The sequence below is a fragment of the Mesoplodon densirostris genome, chromosome 5 (genome assembly GCF_025265405.1).
Source record: "Mesoplodon densirostris isolate mMesDen1 chromosome 5, mMesDen1 primary haplotype, whole genome shotgun sequence".
NCBI lineage: Eukaryota > Metazoa > Chordata > Mammalia > Artiodactyla > Ziphiidae > Mesoplodon > Mesoplodon densirostris.
Window position 1 is genome coordinate 105,484,299 of NC_082665.1, and position 21,461 is coordinate 105,505,759.

The 21,461-nt window shown below is 40.5% G+C and overlaps 1 protein-coding gene across 1 annotated transcript in view; it reads right to left on the minus strand.

Annotated features, from left to right (window-relative positions):
- The window catches only part of MCCC1 (methylcrotonyl-CoA carboxylase subunit 1), a 63,204-nt gene that overhangs the window by 40,484 nt on the left and 1,259 nt on the right, over positions 1 to 21,461 (minus strand). The window contains exons 2-6 of the mRNA XM_060100070.1: positions 20,129 to 20,175; positions 16,999 to 17,135; positions 13,854 to 13,949; positions 639 to 760; positions 74 to 221 (exon numbers count right to left, since the gene is read on the minus strand). Of these exons, the coding sequence (XP_059956053.1) occupies positions 74 to 221; positions 639 to 760; positions 13,854 to 13,949; positions 16,999 to 17,135; positions 20,129 to 20,175 (550 nt within the window). The remainder of the gene's footprint in view (positions 1 to 73; positions 222 to 638; positions 761 to 13,853; positions 13,950 to 16,998; positions 17,136 to 20,128; positions 20,176 to 21,461) is intronic.

The window sequence follows — 21,461 nt, forward strand, 5'->3', positions numbered from 1 at the left end:
AGTTATGACTACAACATAAGTAAAACAAATTAGACTAGCCCAAAATGGAAAACACGAGCATGCACAATCTTACTTTTCCGCCTCCACCACGGATGGCTTTAATCATGACGGGGTAACCGATTCTCCTAGCATGCTCTTTCAGGCATTGGTCTGATTGGTCCTCACCGTGATAACCTTCCACAACAGGCACTCCAGCAGCAGCCATGATGGATTTGGCTGTGCTTTAGAATAAAAAAACCAAGATGCCCTAAATCTATGAATTATTTCATACAAGAGAAACACAAATACTTCCTAGTCTATAAAATACAATGGAACTTTAAAAATAAAACATTCCATAGGTAAAAGGACTATAGTCTGAGACAACAAATATTAATACAAATGTTAAAATATCTATTAGTTTTCTCAATCCAGTTTTCATGTGGTAGCTCATCCCACCTTGTTTTTAATCCCCCAAAACTGATTAACATATTGATTAGAAACACTAATTAGTTGGATATTTTCTGTAACTCACTGTAGTGGCAAATAAATAACTTTTGCCTATGATGACAAAAGGGTATAATCAACATGTCTATTATAGTTAAAACAAACCATTTCAATTAGTCTTCCTATGCCTGTATTTAAAAGATGTAAACTCATACCTCTTTATACCCATGTCTCTAATTGCTGATGAAGGAGGACCTATAAAAATAATTCCTTCTTGCTTACACAGTTCGGCAAATTCCATGTTTTCTGAGAGAAAACCATATCCCGGATGGATAGCCTAGAAAGGAGAAATGAAAGGATAAACCTTCTAGTGCTCCACTGGCAGACTCTGATGCAGGTGATGGAATCTTCCTCTGGGGAGGCCTCTCCCTATACTGGTGATAGGTACACTATGGTCTCCATCAGAATATGTTTCTAAAGAGAGGTTTCTTTAGAACTTTAATACTAAAGTTCTAAAGCCTTACCCAAACCAGAAATATCTATATTTCTTTTCATTATGGTAATACACACATCAAATTTACCATTTTAACCACTGTTCAGTGTATAGTTCAGTGGCATTAAGTACGTTCACAATGTTGTGCAACCATTACCATCATCCATCATGCCCCAAAGAAACTCTATACCTATTAAATAGTAATTCCCCATTCCCTGATAACCTCTATTTTACTTTCCATCTCTATGAATCTGCCTATTCTCCATACCTGATAAAAGTGGAATCATACAATATTTGTCCATTTGTCTCTGGCTTATTTTATTTAGTATGATGTTTTTCAAGGTTGATCCATGTATCAGAATTTCATTCCTTTCTATGGCTGAATAAAGATCCACTGCACGTATATTCCACATTTTGTTCATCCATTCATCTGTTGATGGACGTGTGGATTGTTTCCACCTTTTGGCTATTGTGAATAATGCCACTATGAACACTGGTGTTCAAATACCTGTTTGAGCTCCTGCTTTAAATTCTTTTAGGTATTGGGTTGGCCAAAAAGTGCCTTTGGTTTTTAAGTAAAAATAAAAGACACATTTTTCATTTTCACCATGAACTTCATTGAACAACGTATTCACCCTTTTGTTCCACTACCTTCTGCCATTTTTCAGACAACTTCATAATTCCATCTTCCCAAAACTTTTTATCTTTTTGAGCAAAGAACTGTTCCAGGTGCCTTTTACAGTCTTCCAGGGAATTGAAATTTTTTCCATTAAGAGAATTTTGTAAAGACTAAAATAAATGGAAATCCAAAGGTGCAATGTCTGGTGAATATGGTGGATAAATCAGAACTTCCCAGCCAAGCTGTAACAGTTCTTGCCTGGTCAACAAAGAAACATGCGGTCTTGCGTTATTCTGACGGAAGATTATGCATTTTCTGTTGACTAATTCTGGACGCTTTTCATCGAGCGCTGCTTTTAGTTGGTCTAATTGGGAGCAGTACTTGTTGGAATTACTCGTTTGGTTTTCCAGAAGGAGCTCATAATAGAGGACTCTCTTCCAACCCCACCATATATATAATATAACATCACCTTCTTTGGATGAAGACCAGCCTTTGGCGTGGTTGGTGGTGGTTCATTTCACTTGCCCCACGATCTCTTCCATTCCACATTATTGTACAGTATCCACTTTTCATCACCCATCACAATTTGTTTTAAAAACTGAACATTTTCGTTACATTTAGGTAGAGAATCACATGCGAAAATATGGTCAGGAAGGTTTTTTTGCTTCACTTATGTGGAACCCAAACATCAAAGCAATTAACATAAGCAAGCTGGTGCAAATGATTTTCAACGCTTGATTAGGATATTTTGAGTATGTCGGCTATCTCCCGCGTGGTATAATGTTGATTGTTCTCAATTAATGTCTCAATTTGATCGCTATCAACTTCAACTGGTCTACCCGATAGTGGAGCATCATCCAGCGAGAAATCTCCAGCACAAAGTTTCGCAAACCACTTTTGACATGTTCGATCAGTCACAGCACCTTCTCCATACACTGCACAAATCTTTTTTTGCGTTTCAGTTGCGTTTTTACCTTTCTTGAAATAATAAAGCATAATATGCCGAAAATGTTGCTTTTTTTCTTCCATCTTCAGTATTAAAATGGCTACACAAAAATTCACCAATTTTGATGTCTTTTAAATTTATTATTTATTTATTTATTTATTTTGCGGTATGCAGGCCTCTCACTGTTGTGGCCTCTCCCGTTGCAGAGCACAGGCTCTGGACGCGCAGGCCCAGCGGCCATGGCTCACGGGCCCAGCCGCTCTGCAGAATATGGGATCTTCCTGGACCGGGGCACGAACCCGTGTCCCCTGCATTGGCAAGCGGACTCTCAACCACTGCGCTACCAGGGAAGCTCGATAAGTCTTTTTTAAATGCACGCTGATATGACAGCTGTCACATACAATCTAACAAAATTGTTTCAAATGAAGTTAAAGACAACTAAGTGCTACTAGAGCCACCTTACAGAAAAAACTGAATGAAACTTTTGGCCAGCCCAATATACATGAAATGTCAAGTAATATCAGCGAGCAGGAGTAAAGGGCTTCAGAGTGGTAAGGGGAGTGGGCGGTTGTTTGCAGTATCTCCATATAAAGCTGGCCTACAACTGAAACCACATATCCAAAAGCTAAAAAGAGCACCCTAGCATAATATTAACTCATTTAGCTTTAGGTCACTATCTGCCGATGTTACCTTTCCAGAAAAAAAGCTAAGAAGCAAACAAAAGTTCATAGAGTACTAAAGTCTATATATACTTCAGTGAAAGTGGACCCCCCTCATACTTTAACCTAATCACTTGCAACTTACTCAGAGTTTTAAGAAATTTATTTACTTGGCTTTCTAGGCCACAGAAGAGGAAAAACAGTAACTGAATGACAGCAAGACTGCTAAGAAGAAACATGCTGACAGTGAAAAGGGAGGAAACAGAGGAAAGCAAAAAGGCTTAAATGGTTTAGTGAGGAATAAAGCAACTCTCCAAATTCAATAGTTCTGAGGGAAGTTTTGTTCTTTTAAAATAATAATTAAGTATGTTTAATTATAACCAAGAGAATGTAAAAATGAAAAGCTTATCCAACCCTATTTCAAAATAGTTATGTCCAAAGAACATTTCAAAATAAAAGCAGTGGGGCTTCCTTGGTGGCACAGTGGTTGAGAGTCTGCCTGCCGATGCAGGGGACACGGGTGCGTGCCCTGGTCCGGGAAGATCCCGCATGCCGCGGAGCGGCTGGGCCCGTGAGCCATGGCCGCAGAGCCTGCGCATCCAGAGCCTGTGCTCCGCAATGGGAGAGGCCACAACAGTGAGAGGCCCGTGTATCGCAAAAAAAAAAAAAAATTAATAAAAATTAATAAACAAAATAAATAAACAAACAAACAAATAAATAAAAAAAATAAAAGCAGTAAGCTTCAGATGTCTGGGAAAATCATGTGAATAGAAAAACCCACAGCTTAGTGACAGCAAACAGCAAAATGCTAGATAGTGAATAAAATGCTAAACAATCACATTTTGATGTCAGCCTGGAGTTTTGCTCCTTTTAAACAGAAGTTTAATTTTAGTCAGTTTTCATGAAATGTCAAATACTATTTATATTAGGCAAAGTAAAACAGGTCTACATCCCAGTCTTCCCTGGTTTTTTAACAGCTTTTTAAAAGGTATGCTTTACAATGCATAACATTCAATCATTTCCAGTTTGATGAATTTAGCAAATTTATACAACTGTGCTATAACTGGACTATAAATATAATCCGGTTTTAGAACACTTCTACCAGAAGTTCCTATGTACCCATGTGCATAATGATTAATCCTTGCTCACAGAACCAGGCAACTACTGACCTGGTTTTTCTCTCTATAATTTCGCCTCTTTTAGAAGTCTCACACAATGGAACCATATAGTCCATAGCCTTATATGTATGGCTTCTTAAACTTAGCATAGTATTCTGTGGCTCACCCACAAATGAAAAATGAAATACTGATGCATGCCACAACATGGATGAATATAGCACATTTGTTTACAGATTGTATGGATATATCATATTTTGTTTTTTATTAATTTGGATTTTTCCCAGTTTTTGGCTATTATGAGTAATGCTGTTATAAACATGCATGTACAAGTCTTCATTAATTTTTCTCAGCAATGTTTTATAGTTTTCAGTACATAGGTCTTGAACTGCTTTTGCTAACTTTATTACTAAGTATTTGATTTTCTTTAATGTTATTACAAATGTAACTGTTTCCTTAATTTCATTTTCAAAGTGTTGGTTGCTAGCCTCCTTTCTTTTGGAACAGATACTTAATTTGACAGAACCCTGATTAACTAGATAAATACTCTCCCTTCATAACTAAGAAGAAAAGCAGCTGTCTCCTTGCAAAAAATAATATTCAAACACATTATGGGAATGGCCTCAAGAAGTTTAACTAATTTCTCTTAGGGTGAACACTTTAATATATCCAAACCATAGTATCCTCGAGCATTTGAAAGGATTAAAAAGGAAATCTAGGGTTTCCCTGGTGGCGCAGTGGTTGAGAGTCCGCCTGCCGATGCAGGGGACACAGGTTTGTGCCCCGGTCCAGGAGGATCCCACACGCCATGGAGCGGCTAGGCCCATGAGCCATGGCCGCTGAGCTTGCGCGTCCAGAGCCTGTGCTCCACAACGGGAGAGGCCACAACAGTGAGAGGCCTGTGTACCGCAAAAAAAAAAAAAAAAAAAAGGAAATCTAACAATACTACTATTAACCAGCGGGCTAATTCCAAGCCATCAGGCATGTATCTAGCTGCCAATTCACCCTGGTGGATCACAGGATTGTAAACCTGTTTAGATTGTTCATCCCATAGGACTAATATGCCTTTAACAATAAAGACAGAAAACTGGCATTATCTCCTACCCTTAAATCTCTGCCAAAATAATTTCTTCCATGTTTTTAGTTTGTGTCTATTCTGCTCTGTGCTTGTTCAAGCATATGCACAGGTACAAAGTTGTTGTTGTTGTTATTAGCTCTGTCCTCAGCAAAAATGAGATGTGTCCTTTCCATGGTGGAGGGGACAAGCCATACTCTTCAAATTCTTTTCTTTTTTTTTTTTTAACATTTTTTTATTTTTGGCCGCATTGCGTGGCTTGCAAGATCTTAGTTCCCCGACCAGGGATCAAACCTGGGCCCCCGGCAGTTTAAGTCTGGAATCCTAACCACTGGACCACCAGGGAACTCCCTCAAAAATTCTTTTTTTTTTTTCAAATTCTTATGACCAAGAATTTCCTACCCCAATCTGTGATTCTTAGGACATTTGGATTTCCTTTTGGTCAACCACATAGACGACCAGTATTTAGTTAAATAACTTGCTGTATTCATTAAAGTTACTTGTCAGTGATTTTGAAACATCTCGAACAAAGTTATTCATTCCTGGTGGCACATTAAAAGAAACTGGAGCACTTTTACAAAACATTCATGTTCAGAAGCTAATCCAGATAACTAAGGGAATAAGTGAGGTCTGGCAAAAGCTTTTCACTAAAGAATAATATACTTACAAAAAAGTTCACATTATAAGTATACAGCTTTTTTTTTTTTTTTTTTTTTGCGGTATGCGGGCCTCTCACTGTTGTGGCCTCCCCCGTTGCGGAGCACAGGCTCCGGATGCGCAGGCTCCGGACGCGCAGGCTCAGCGGCCATGGCTCACGGGCCCAGCCGCTCCGCGGCATATGGGATCCTCCCAGACCGGGGCACGAACCCGTATCCCCTGCATCGGCAGGCGGACTCTCAACCACTTGCGCCACCAGGGAGGCCCAGTATACAGCTTTTATAAACATAGTTTTCATAAACTGAATACACCTGTGTAGACAACACTCAGCTCAAAAAATAATCACTAGCTTTCCACCAGAGCATAAAGCTCCCTTCCAGGTGACTTTAGGCCCCTCCCACAGTACTGTATCAACATTCTCTTTAAAAGGCTCCTCAGTGATTCTAATCTTCAGCCAGCACTTACTACTACTACCTCTTTCCCAGCCAGAGAAGGCCTGAGAAAACTGACTGTCAAGAGGACTAGCCTAATGAGCGTGCTTACTATTACATCTTTTAGATTCTTGCAATACAGCCATGTTACCAGGCAAATCACCAGAAATTTAGCTCAAGTGTAAATTTTACTGTAGCATCTATAAAAATGCCTATGTTAAAATGGTCACATTTAGAAGTCTACATGGAAACACAAAAGACCCCAAATAGCCAAAACAAACTTGAGAAAGAACAGAGCTGGAGGAATCATGCTCCCTGACTTCAGACTATACTACAGAGCTACAGTAGTCAAAGCAGTATGGTACTGGCAGAAAAAGAGACACAAAGATCAATGGAACAGGATAGAGAGCCCAGAAAAAAACCCCACACACTTGTCAATCAATCTATGACAAAAAGGCAAGAATATACAATGGAGAAAAGACAGCCTCTTCAATAATTGGTAGGAAAACTGGACACCTACATGTAAAAGAATAAAATTAGAACATTCTCTAACACCATATACAAAAATAAACTCAAAACGGATTAAAGACCTAAATGTAAGACTGGATACTATAAAACTCCTAGAGGAAAACACAGGCAGAACACTCTTTGACATAAATTGCAGCAATATTTTTTTTGATTCATTTCCTAAAGTAAAGGAAATAAAAGCAAAAATAAACAAATGGAACCAAATTAAACTTAAAAGCTCTTGCACAGCAAAGGAAACCATTGCCAAAACTAAAAGACAACCTACTGAATGGGAGAAAATGTTTGTAAATGATATGACTGATAAGCAATTAATATCCAACATATATAAACAGCTCATACAACTCAACATCAAAAAAACAAACAACCCGATTAAAAAATGGGCAGAAGAACTGAATAGACATTTTTCCAAAGAGGAAATGCAGATGGCCAACAGGCACATGAAGAGATGCTCAACATCACTAATCATCAGGGAAATGCAAATCAAAACCACAATGAGATATCACCTCACAACTGTCAGAATGGCTACCATCAAAAAGAACAGGGACTTCCGTGGTGGCGCAGTGGTTGAGAGTCCGACTGCCGATGCGGGGGACATGGGTTCGTGCCCCGGTCCGGGAAGATCCCACATGCCGCGGAGTGGCTGGGTCTGTGAGCCATGGCCACTGAGCCTGAGCGTCCGGAGCCTGTGCTCCTGTGCGTCCAGAGCCTGTGCTCCGCAACGGGAGAGGCCACAGCAGTGAGAGGCCCACGTACCGCAAAAAAAAAAAAAAAAAGAACAGAAATAACAAATGTTGGCGAGGATATGGAGAAAAGGGAACACTTGTACACTGTTGGTGGGAATGTAAATTGGTGCAGCCACTGTGGAAAACAGTATGGAGGTTTCTCAAAAAAACTAAAAATTGAACTACCATATGACCCAGCAATTCCACTCCCAGGTATATATCTGAAAAAAATAAAGACACTAATTTGAAAAGATACATGCACCCCAATGTTCATAGCAGCATTATTTACAATTGCCAAGATCTGGAAGCAACGTAAGTGCCCATCAATAGATGACTGGATACAGAAGATGTGGTATATGTATACAATGGAATACTACCCGGCCATAAAAAATAATGAAATTTTGCCATCTGCAGCAACATGGATGGACTTGGAGAGCGTTATGTTAAGTGAAATAAGTCAGACAGAGAAAGACAAATATTTTATGATATCACTTATATGAGGAAATCTAAAAAATACAACAAACTAGAAAATATAACAAAAAAGAAGCAGGGAATTCCCTGGTGGTCCAGTGGTTAGGACTTGGTGCTCTCACTGCCAGGAGCCTGGGTTTGATCCCTGATTGGACAACTAAGATCCCATAAGCCGTGCTGCGCAGCCCCCCCAAAAAACAAGCAGACTCACAGATATAGATAACAAACCAGTGGTTACCAGTGGGGAGAGGGAAAACAGAAGGGGCAAAATTGGGGTAGGAGATTAAGAGGTATAAACTATTATGTATAAAATAAGCTACAAGAATATATTGTACAACATGGAGAATATAGCCAATATTTTGTAATAACTGTAAATGGAACATACCCTTTAAAAATTGTATTTGTATAAAAAAAAGAATTCTACATTTTTGGCAAACTTCTTTCAAAATCACTATGCACATGTCATTCAATGTCCTTTGTTACAGGGGTCCCCAACCCCTGGGTCACAGACTGGTACCAGTCCATGGCCTGTTAGGAACCAGGCTGCACAGCAGGAGGTGAGTGGGGGGCCAGCGAGCAAACCTTCATCTGTATTTACAGCCACTCCCCATTGCTCGTGCTACTGCCTGAGCTCCACCTCCTGTCAGATCAGCGCTGGCATTAGAGTCTCATGGGAGTGCGAACCCTACTGTGAACTGCACATGCGAGGGATCTAGCTGGGGAGTGGCTGCAAATACAGATTATCATCAGCAGAGAGGTTTGACTGTACAGAGACCATAATAAATCAATTGCTTGCAGACTCATATTAAAACCCTATCAGTGGGCTTCCCTTGTGGCACAGTGGTTAAGAATCCACCTGCCAATTCAGGGGACGCAGGTTCGAGCCCTGGTCCGGGAAGATCCCACATGCGCGGATTAACTAAGCCCATGCGCCACAACTACTGAGCCTGTGCTCTAGAGCCCACGAGCCACAACTACTGAGCCCGTGTGCCACAACTACTGAAGCCCTTGCACCTAGAGCTTGTGCTCTGCAACAAGAGAAGCCACTGCAATGAAAGAGTAGCCCCCGTTCACCGCAACTAGAGAAAGCCCACACAGCAACTAAGACCCAACACAGCCAAAACTAACTAACTAAATAAATAAAAATTTAAAAACCCCAAAAAACCGAAAAACCCCTATTAGTGAGTGGCAAGTGAAAACAAGCTCAGGACTCCCACTGATTTTGCATTATGGTGAGTTGTATAATTATTTTATTATATATTACAATGTAATAATAATAGAAATAAAGTACACAATAAATGTAATGTGCTTCAATCATCCCCAAACCATCCCCCTACCCTGCACCCAGTCTGTGGAAAAATTGTCTTCCACGAAACCAGTCCCTGGTGTCAAAAAAGGCTGGGGACTGCTGCTTTATCAGAAGGATCAATATGATTCTTCTTCCAAGTCAAAGTGAGGGCAAGGTTTGCTCCCTTAATTGGTAAACATCCTCTTATTAAAGAGCCCTGTAAATTGTAACCCACCAAATTTCTTTTTTCATCAGGGCTGCCAGGAAGAACTTAAAGAAGCTTTCCTTGGCCTAAGTTTTCTGACTTAATTCCAACCACTATGCCCCAATAATAGTCCCATATTACTTATTTTTTGCTTTTATCTTAGTCTTAACCACTATCCGTAATGTTGCAAGTCACCTCAAATCTTGAATATCCAGGCAAAATGTGTGAAAATTATTTACTCTTTTCTCATTGTTTGTGTTATTAACATAACATCTAACATAATACTAATCCAGATAGAGTTCAGAAATTCTCCAGAATTAACATATCATAAATTTGCTATAGAGTCGTTACTTAAAGAAATAGGTAATAGGGCTGAGAGTCAGGATACTTTTGTTTAATTCTTTTTCTTTCAATGATGAGACGAGTTTTGCTTTCAAAGCACCTGAGGACCTTGAAAAAATGCAAATTATGCATAAAAATGTAAATTAAAGTGGGCTTGGAGTGTGGCCTAAAAAGCTGCGTTTCTACCAAATGATGCCATGGACCACACTTTGAGTAGTGAGACTAGATGATTTTGGGTATCACATATCCTGTGCATTTTATATTTGTAAAATGGTGGTAATAATACTGTCTAATGTAAGCTCAAACATGCAATAAGTACAAAGTGACAATTATGTTAAAGTCCCTGGATTCCTAAGGGCCTTTTACTCCAAATGATAACTAAAAAGCTTTAGAAACAAGCATATTTTAAATACCTGTGTGTATAAATTAGTGCCTACATTGTTCAGTCTAGAAACTCTGATTTTAAAGAAGAGAACATAGATGCAGAAACACATAAATACAAAACAACCACATATATTCATTAATTCAAATTAATGACCCTCTGTGCCAGGTCATGGGAATGTTAGGAGGTACAGAAAATAAGTCTCAGTTGTGGGTTCTTCTCTTAAACGGAGCACAATTGAGTTGAGGAGTCATGATATGCATTAAAATTGCTAAACAAGAAAATAGCTAATTAAGTATAAAGATGACTGGAACAGGAAAGCAAATGCTAAAGGAAAAGGGAGACATCAGTGTGACTAGAGTCAAGAAAGTAATTGTAAGAGGCAGGAATTCCAGTGCCAGTGAAGGGCAAGACTACTGCAATTGACTCCTAATTATTCTGCCTGCTGTGTTTGTTATCACCCCACCTTTGCCCCATCCCACTAGCCTATTCCCCACGGGCAGCCACATGATCTTATTAAAATATAAATCAGATCACCTCCCTCCCCTGCTTAAAATCCTCCAATAGCTACTTAGAATGAAATGCAAACTCCTTACTAAGGCCTATAATGCTCTAAATGATGCTGCCTCTACCACTCTCAGCTTCATCTACCACTTTCCTCCTGTGTCAGTTGGTTTTCCAGCTCCAAAACCAACCTTCCATACTGAGTTTGGCGACAGGGCCCTGCAAATTACTGTTCTTGCCAGTTGGTTTCCTATCAGGTTCCACCAGCAGGGGTCACTGTAGGGAAACTGGAAGCCAGGGAAGCTTCCTGTTCTTCCACCCTGGGCAGCAGCAGTTCCCATGTTTAGTCTCTCTTGGAACTTCCAGAACCAGCCTCATTATGCTCCCTGCAGCCAGGTAGGGCCCCTCCATAGAGAACTGAGCAAGAGCTGCAGAAGGTCCTTCCTCCAACCTCTTCCCCAGCCCAAGGGGTCGTTATCAGTATCTGTAGTTTTATCATTAGGTAATTTCAACATACTTTTTTCTCTTCTAGTCCTCTAACACTGGTGGAACTAATCCCTAAATTAATCTCCCTCTGTTGAAATATCTAATGGAATTTCAGCTTTACTAACTGGATCCTGAATGACACAGCCCCTCATTGCCTTCACTCCATCCACACTGAATATTTTTGTCCCTTGAACACAAGCTTATACTCATCTCAGCATCCTGGCAGTCCCATGTGACTGAACCTTTCTCGTCAAGTGCTTCATGTGGCTGGCTCCTTCTCATCAGGCAGGTCCCTGTTCAAGTGTCATCTCTTCAAAGAGGCCTCCACTGATCACTCTATTTAAAAGCATTTCCTAACCAGTCTTTACCCCCTTATCTAGGTTTACTTTCTTCTCACCACTTATAACATTCCTAGTTATATCTGTTCTTTACTCATTTAAATATTGGGTTGGCCCAAAAGTTCGTTCAGGTTTTTCTGTAACATCTTATGAACAAACTTTTGGGCCAACCCAATATTTATTTTCTGCCTCACCTATAAGAGTGTAGCTTCAGACAGAGGGTATAAACCGTGTTAGTCATTGCTGCATACATGCTTTTTTAAAAAATATTTATTTATTTGGCTGCATCGGGTCTTAGTTACGGCATGCGGGATCTTTCGTTGCGGTGCTCAGGCTTCTCTCTAGTTGTGGTGTGCAGGCTCCAGAGTGTGCGGACTCAGTAGTTGTGCCCCATGGGCTCTAGAGCGCATGGGCTTAGTTGCCCCATAGCATGTGGTATCTTAGTTCCCCAACCAGGGATCGAACCCGTGTCCCCTGCATTTGAAGGCGGATCCTTTACCACTGGAAGTCCCTGCATACATGCTTAAAAGCTGGCACAAAGGAGGAGACCAAGTAACGTTTGCTGAGTGAATAAATGCATGAATGATTTGAGAAGGAGGAAAAGAGCATTTCCGGCACACGGAACAATATAAGCAGATGCCTAGAGAAATAAGCATGATGTGTAAAGACAGAGAAAAGTTCATTGCAACCATAATGAACAAGTGGCGATGAGAAACAAGTTTTTTTTTTTTTTTTTTTTTCTTTTTGCGGTATGCGGGCCTCTCACTGTTGTGGCCTCTCCCGTTGCGGAGCACAGGCTCCGGATGCGCAGGCCCAGCGGCCATGGCTCACGGGCCCAGCCGCTCCGCGGCATATGGGATCCTCCCAGACCGGGGCATGAACCCGTATCCCCTGCATCGGCAGGCGGACTCTTAACCACTGCGCCACCAGGGAGGCCCGGAGAAACAAGTTTTGAGAAATACTGGAAACTCTTAAATGCTAGGCTGAAGAGTTTGAACTTTATCTTGTAACCACAAAAGATTTACTCACTGGGGAATAGGATGAGAAAGGGGTGAAGTTATTGAGGAAAAAAAGAGCAGGTGGTAATAATGAAACAAGGGTTTAAGAAACATCTGTCTTACATCTGTCTTGCAGTAAAAACAACTGCTAACAGTTATCTATCTAGCACAACTCATTGGATGGGCAAGGGATTTAGAAGTAGGGAAACCAGCTGAGAATCAGAAATCCAGATAAGAGATCATAAGGCCTGGTTGTGTCATTAAAAAGAACAACTTCTGGAGACATTTCAAGGAAAGATTCAACACAAGTTGGTTCCTATTTTATTTTGAAGGATGACAGATACAATAACAGCAAACTTTTGAGTCTGGGATATTGGAAAAACAGGGAGCAGGGCCTTAGAATGAGACTGGAAGTCAAGAGGGAAAAGGATTTCTTTCTTGATTCTATTTTTCCTTGTAATTTAGAGCACCGTCTATTTCTCCCAAAGAATCCGATGTTCCTAGGATCTGGCTTTGAAGGTAGAAGAGCTGAATTCCCTCTTAATTTAAATTTGTAATTAAACCCTCCCTCCACCTGTTTCCCCAAGATCTAAAGTGCACAGGACTCAGTAAGACGGTAGAGTGGCTGAGGAGTGAGAAGCGACACGCCTACTTTACAATAACAATCCCATAATCAAATGTAAAAATTTTGGGAACAGCTAAACATAGAGAACGAGTTCTGTAAATAATAAGCAATTTTGTGTAACCTGTACAAAACGTATTCCTTGGGGCTTCCCTGGTGGCGCAGTGGTTGAGAGTCCACCTGCCGATGCAGGGGACGCGGGTTCGTGCCCCAGTCCGGGAGGATCTCACATGCCGCGGAGCGGCTGGGCTCGTGAGCCATGGCCGCTGAGCCTGCCTGTCCAGAGCCTGTGCTCCGCGGCGGGAGGGGCCACAACAGTGAGAGGTCCGTGTACCGCAAAAAAACCCAAAAAACAAAAAACAAACAAAAAAACTTATTCCTTTTGCAATGCAAATTTCTTCTTTTTTTTGGCCACACCACGTGGCACGTGGGATCCTAGCTCCCCAACCAGGGATGGAATCTGCGACCCCTGCATTAGAAGCACAGAATCCTAACCAATGGACCGCTAGGGAAGTCCCTGCAATGCAAATTTCTTCATGACTCTTTTACCTGTGCAGCGGAGATCTTGGCCACTTGAATGATTTTCTCCATAGAAAGGTAGCTCTGCTGTGAGGGAGCGGGGCCGATGGCATGTGCTTCATCTGCCTGTTGAAGGAATATTAATTACATGCTTAAAAGACCACACAGCTGGTACACACTAGTACACTATACAGAACTGCGGCTGGGTCATCTTATTATTATAAATAAAAATGCTGGCTCCTAAGAACAATGCAAGAATTGAGGAACAGAAGCAGCAGCTCATGTCTATGTTATAAAAATAAGCCAGTTTGGAATCTTTCACAGGAGGAGGGTACCAAAACTTAACTTTTATGTATAAAACACACAGAGTGAAAATTAAAGTGCCTTGGGTTAGAAGGCAAGAGGCATTAGTCACAGTATTATTATTAGCAACAATAGTAACCTTAAATGTAGTTAATGCCAACAATGTACAATTTGACAACAGAGACAAAATATACAAGATGTATACAGTAAGAAATAAAATTACAAAGTTTCCTTAAGTTTATATAATTATTAGAGTATGATAATACCCCTTCTATACATTTATGAACTATTTTTATATTGTCCCTTAAAACTTTCATATAATCATAGCACCCCTTGAAGAAGGCCAGATACACAATATCATTCATTCATTCAAAGACTTACTGAATACCCACTATGTGCCATGCTTTGAGGTGAAGCTGCCTATACATCAGTAAATAGGACAAGTGTCTCTGTCTAGAGGAAGAGACAAACATCAAACATACATTCACACACTTAATGACAGCTGTGATAAAGGCCAAGAAGGAAAAACAGAGGACACAATGCAGGTAAGAGGAAGAGGATCAGGTTTAGTCTGGTCAGGGAAAGGCTGGGAGGGAAGGTCAAGGGGCTCCTTGACCTGGGACCTGGCCAGGCAAACAGGAGGAGGGGAGTTCGGAACAGGAATGGAGATGGGGGCAAGCCTCACCGGCAGAGAAAACAACACATACGAAGGTCCTGGGGTGGGAAGAAATCTGGCCCATTTGAGGGACTGAAGGAGGCTTGTGTGGCTGGAGCAATGAATAAGGGGTCAGGGACCAGACATGTGACTGGAAGACAGGGGGATGCAGATCTTAGAGGGCCTTGTGGGAGGTTAAAGCTTTGGACTGTCTCCCAAGGGGACACATGATGAGACTTTTTAAAGTGTGTGTTTTTAATTTAAACTTTAATTCCACAATATACAAATCCATTCTCATTCTAAAGACTGTGAACAGTAATACAGAAGCAAAGGAGTCCTTTGGCATTGCCCCTCTCCCTCATTCTAAACTCCTTCCAGATATAACCTCTATGATCAATTTGGGACATACCTTTCCATATCCACATTCCTATTTATTTGAATATATTTATATAAACATACAACAGTTTTAGTTTTTGTTTTTACACCAATAGGATCAAACTCTAGAGTCATCTTCTGCAATTGCTTTTTTCACTAACAGTATGTCTTGAGAGCTCTTTTCTTGCTAGTACACACGTCTACCTCATTTTTTTTATAACAATTGCATAATGTGCCACAGTATGAAGGTACTATAGTTCATTTAATCAGGTACCTCTAAATGGACATTTAAGCTGTAATGGCAAACGGATGCCGGCAGCATCTTGTGCATGCCTCTAGGTGCACATATGTGTGAGTATGTCTCTGGACAGAGACCTAGAGGAGTGTTTCTAGGGCTGGGTGAAAGATATGACATTTTAATCGCCCCTGGTTAATCATCCCTTGAAATGGTGTCACTAATATACATTTCCATCAATAACCTAATTTCTAACCACATTAACCAACACTGAATACTATCCATCTTTTAAATTATTGATAATCTATAGGATGATTAAAAGGTTTAAAGCATTTAAAGCACAGGAGTAACATGAAAAATCTGATTTTTAAGCTATTAGTCTGGCTGAAGTGTAGAAAATATTGTGGGAGGGGGTCAAGGGTAAAGTAGGGAGACCACATACAAGGCTACAGCATTTGACCAGGCGAAGATGATAGCGGCTTTGACTTAAGGTGTAGGTGGTAGAGGGCAGAAAGAAGTGGAAAGAAATGTTTGAGAAGCAGAATTAACAGCAATTGGAGATTGTCTAGGTGGGGAAGGGGGAAGGATGTAGAGAGGGGAGGAAGATGGGAGATATTCAAACACTCCCAGATCTCTGGCATTATTATTTTTATGAGCGATGGTGTTGCCACCTACTGGGTTAGGGAAGTCTGCAAGAAAAGCATGCTCAGTACAGATGAAAGGTGATGAGTTTAATTTCAGACATATTGATTTGGTGCCCATCCAGGTGGAGGTGTTGAGTGGGAGGCTGGATAGACATGTATCATGTTCAAAAGAAAGTCTGGGCTAGAAATAGACATTTGGAAGTTTTTAGCAAAGCCACAGGACTTGATGATATGATCTAGAGTGACAGTATACAGTGAGAAAAGAAGAAAATGGAAGATTCTTAACAGGGGAGAGGAGAAGGACTCCACAGCACAGGAAGAAAACTAGCCTTGGATGGGAAGAGGACAGATGCAGATGCAGCGAGCAGATTCTGCGGCAGGAAGCTCAATTCTACGTCCTCTGTGACTCAAGATCATCTGCTGAGAGTAGGTGGTAGAGGGAGAGTCAGAGGTGGGAATAGAGCAAAACTGGTTGGAGATAGTCCCTGCACAGAATTCAAGGGGAAAGTGGCAGTGTGGAAAGCCCAGGTGAAGCTGGTCATAATTTTACAGTTAAGTCAAGGCTCAGAAACATTAAATGACTTGTCTAAGATCCCTTGGCCAGTAACTGGCAGTTGCTAAGACTGACCTCGATCCTTCTCCTGGTACATCAGGGATCTGGATGTGCGCCACTGGCAGTATGATCTATGGGTCAGCCACATTCTCTGAACCATTTTAACCAATCCTTGATGAGACAGGACCTTGCCTAGAAGTCAACTACACCACTAGGCACACAGTGTAGTTCCACTGGTGTTACGTTTGGAAAAGGTTCCCAAGATAAATTTTTAGTGAGCAGTTTGAACTTACCTACTTAGACACTGTTAATACTAGCAAATATAAACTGTCAACAAAGAAGTAAAATACTGACACAGTAAACAAATACGGTCACTTACAAAATTTGACTTCCAGTTTTTAACAACGTACCATGTCAACATGCATGGAATTCCTGTCGGCCTCACTATAAACAGCCACAGACTGTACACCCATTTTTTTGGCTGTTCGTATCACCCTGCAGGCAATTTCTCCTCTGTTTGCAATGAGGACCTTGGTAATGTTTCGTCCTGTTTAAAATACCATGAAAACCATACACAAATGTTACTGGGGAATTAAGGAATGAGAATGCAAAATATAGTTGTCCCTCAGTATCCATGGGGGACTGGTTCCAGGAACCCTGCAGACACCAAAACCCGCAGATGCATAAATACTAATACTATATAAAATGGTGTAGTATTTGCATATAACCTACCCACACCCTCCAGTTTACTTCAAATCATCTCTAGATTACTTATAATACCTAATATAATATAAATGCTACAGGGACTTCCCTGATGGCACAGTGCTTAAGAATCTCCCTGCCAATGCAGGGGACATGGGTTCGAGCCCTGGTCCGGGAAGATCCCACATGCCGCAGAGCAACTAAGTCCATGCACCGCAACTACTGAGCCTGTGCTCTAGAGCTCGCAAGCCACAACTACTCAGCCTATGTGCCACAACTACTGAAGCCTGTATGCCTAGAGCCCATGCTCCGCAACAAAGAGAAGCCACTGCAATGAGAAGCCCGTGCACCGCAAGGAAGAGTAGCCCCTGCTCGCTGCAACTGGAGAAAGCCCGCGCACAGCAATGAAGACCCAACGCAGCCAAAAATAAAAAAATAAAAAAGCTACATAAATAGTTTTAAGTACAATGTAAATGCTATATAAATAGTTGCCAGTGCACAGCAAATTCAAGATTTGCTTTGGAAACTTCCTGGAATTTTCAAATATTTTTGATCCTTGGCTCCTTGAACCTGCAGATGTGGGACCTATGGATACTAAAGGGCCAAATGTAAATATTCTATGATGATATTAACTAGGTTATAAACATTTGTTTTGGTAAAATCAGCATAACAAAGCCTCAAATAACCATTTTAGCTAATATCAGTGCATTTCTTTTCAATGTCCAATATTTGTAGATGTTGCTACTTGTGTAGGGTAAAGTTAGACCTTTGCAGAGATAGGGTCACTTTAACTTATAATGTCTCTATTGTCTTTATTGCAGATTGTCTCTCTGGGTAAACCAAGTTATCTTCTTTGCCTTTCCTTTTTTTGTTGTTGTTTGTTTGTTTTGGCTGCACCAGGTTTAGCTGCGGGACTCAGGATTTTCGTTGTGGCATGAGGGATCCTTTGTTGCGATGTGCGAGATCTTTAGGTGCAGCATGTGCACTCTTAGCTGTGGCATGCATGCAGGATCTAGCTCCCGGACCAGGGATCGAACCCAGGCCCCCTGCATTGGGAGTGTGGAGTCTTAACCACTGGACCACCAGGGAAGTACCCCCTCATTGTGGGTTTTTTTTTGGTACGCGGGCCTCTCACTGTTGTGGCCTCTGCCGTTGCAGAGCACAGGCTCCGGACGCGCAGGCTCCGTGGCATGTGGGATCTTCCCGGACCGGGGCACGAACCCGCGTCCCCTGCATCGGCAGGCGGACTCACAACCACTGCGCCACCAGGGAAACCCCTGTTTTTTTTTTTAACATCTTTACTGGAGTATAATTGCTTTACAGTGGTGTGTTAGTTTCTGCTGCCTTTCCATTTTGACCTCGATTAGAATCAATGCCAGTGTGATCAGATAAGGGAGAGCTGTTAATAAGCCTTTAGAAGTCATGAAATTCAAGATACTCTTATTAACATAAATTCTTACTCAGCTTTTTCAATTTAAAATAAAATTAAAAGATGCTTTGTTATGTCAAAGATCAAATTACAATAGCTAAAAAAAAAAAGCACAGTTAATAATAACTAAACTTTAATACCTATTTTCTATGCCCCAGGTCCTCTGCTAAACACTCAACTTGGACTTAAATCCTCACAATCATCCTATGAAGTAGAGGCTATTATTATTATCTTAATTTTAAAAATGAAGATATTAAGATTGAAAGAGATACTGATTTCCTGAAATCATAGAGCTAAAAAAAATGGTAGTTCCAGGATTTGAACCCCGGTTAGCTTCACTCCAGAATGTGAGCTCTTCATCACTCTGTTCCACTGCCTCTATCTCTCTGTACACAGGGGTGTGTGGTTCTTGCAATATAAATGAATACTGCACCAGTTCACTGGCATCAGTGTCATATGACATGTTATTGTATTAATAAATAAAATACACTTCCATCATCAGACATGAAATAAATGTTTTTGACAGTTTATAATATTTATTTTACTCAAAAAATAAAGTTTTATATAATTTCAAAGTACGTTTTTTGGGACTTCCTTTGTGGGTCCAGTGGTTAAGAATCGGTCTTACAATGCAGAGGACGCCAGTTCAATCCCTGGTCGGGGAACTAAGATCCCACATGTCACGGGGCAACTAAGCCCACGCGCCACAACTGCTGAGCCTGTGTGCTCTGCAGCCCGCGCGACACAACTAGAGAGGAGCCTGTGCACAACAAAAAAGAGCCCACGCGCCGCAATGAAGGATCCTGCGTGCTGCAACTAAGACCCCACACGGCCAAAAAATAAATATTTTTTTAAAAAAGAAAAAAAGCTCAGCATCATTATAAAAAACAAACAAACAACAAACTATGTTTTTCAACAGGGATCTATAGAGCCCAAGCTGTCACAGGGGTGCTAGGGTGAAGCATGCATGTATATGTTGGAGGAGGAGGCTACACTCAGTCAACCGGAAGTTACACTTTTAAATGTTTACAGTTGGGAACTCCACGTAACACTTTTTTTGAAACAAACAAAAAAAATTCCTGCTACTGGAAAGAACTGTTTTCAAGCACTGATTTAGACCATCATATGTATGCTTTTTCAATTCAATACACTAAAGAGGGTCAAATAAATAACAACATAAACATAAAATGTCCTTAACTATTTACCTATATATTTTAGACTCAAAAGCAAGAGAGATTTAACATAAGAGGTGAAAACCATTGACTCAATACTAAGAAAGTAATCATGAAAATCCAAAACTTCAAAAGTATATAAAAACTAATTCTATTATGCACACATTAAATAATTAAGCATTTCCCTTTCTTACTTCATAACCTGAAACAAGGCCAAATAGAAGAGGGTATCAGTACCTGTGGTAGTTGCATACCTCATGGCTCTTTGCTTCCAAGTCCATCCCCTATAAAATGAATCCAAATGGAATTATAATTAAACAGGATATGTCATTGTTCTCTCAAAAGAATCTCAATTTTTAAAAACTTGCAACCAAATCTAGATATGACTTTAGTTACATTTAAACCTTAAGCCTACAGAGTGATTCAATAAGATTTACTTTGTGGGAAGAAAACGAATCTAGAAATCAAAAGTTACAGTTCTGGCTGTTCTCCCTGGTACTAAGTGTCCTTGACCAGATCACCTAACCGGCTCATTCCTGAGGCTGGCAAATGACCACAGAGTCAGAAACAATTAGAAAGCCAAGGTACTTCAAGATCATCTAGTTCAGCTTGTTTTCAAACTTTTTTCACCAGAACCCAAAGTAAAAACTATGTTTGACTTCACAAGCCAGTACACACACAGAAGTTTTATGAAAGAGAATTTCCCCTATGTTTCGATAGTTCCTGTTCTATTCCATTTTATTAAATAAAATGTCCTGGGAAGACCCACAGCTTTGGTACTTGAGTTCCACAAGATGGTTTTCTCAGGAGGCCACTGCTTTCCCACATCTTTCCAATCAACTGAACTCGCTTTCTTGATCTTCAATGGGGAGATGGAGAATCACAGCATCTTCCCATCACAATCTTCAGATACGCTTACCAATAAGATTCAAGGCCTGTCCTGGGCAATGTGTCTATAAAATGACTGCTTCTTGGTAAATCCAGCTTAAGACTCTGATTCAGTTTTAAGGACACGGCTGAACTAAAGTTTTCTTCTGCCATTTTCCAGTGAAAACCAAGAGACAACCACCTCCCACACACACACCACTTAACTATAATCTTCTATTCCAGCAATGTTCTGATTGGTCTATTCCATTTTTCACCATTATCTACACTACAATTTAAAATGGCTTAAAAAACATTAAGAAGTTGCTTCCATGCGATTATTCCATCCTGATTCAAGAATTTCTATACCAGTTTCTCCTCGTTTTTAAAATTCCACCACTAGACTAGATTTCTTTCCTGAGTTACTACAAAATCATGACATAAAAAAACATGTAAACACCCTATATACTGATAAGATTTTAATTCTACATGCCATTAACTACTCTAACATTTTCCAGGGTGACAACCACTTGAGAATGGTTCTATAAATAATAGCTAAGATTTGAGAGGGAGAGGGAAGTGAGAGAAAATGGGTCTGTGTAATATCCTGAAGAGCCCTGGAAACCTAAGAAAAGAAAAATCAGGAGAAAAAGAAGAGCACTAACATTGCTTTCATCAACTATCATATTTTGCTCTGGGGCTAGTC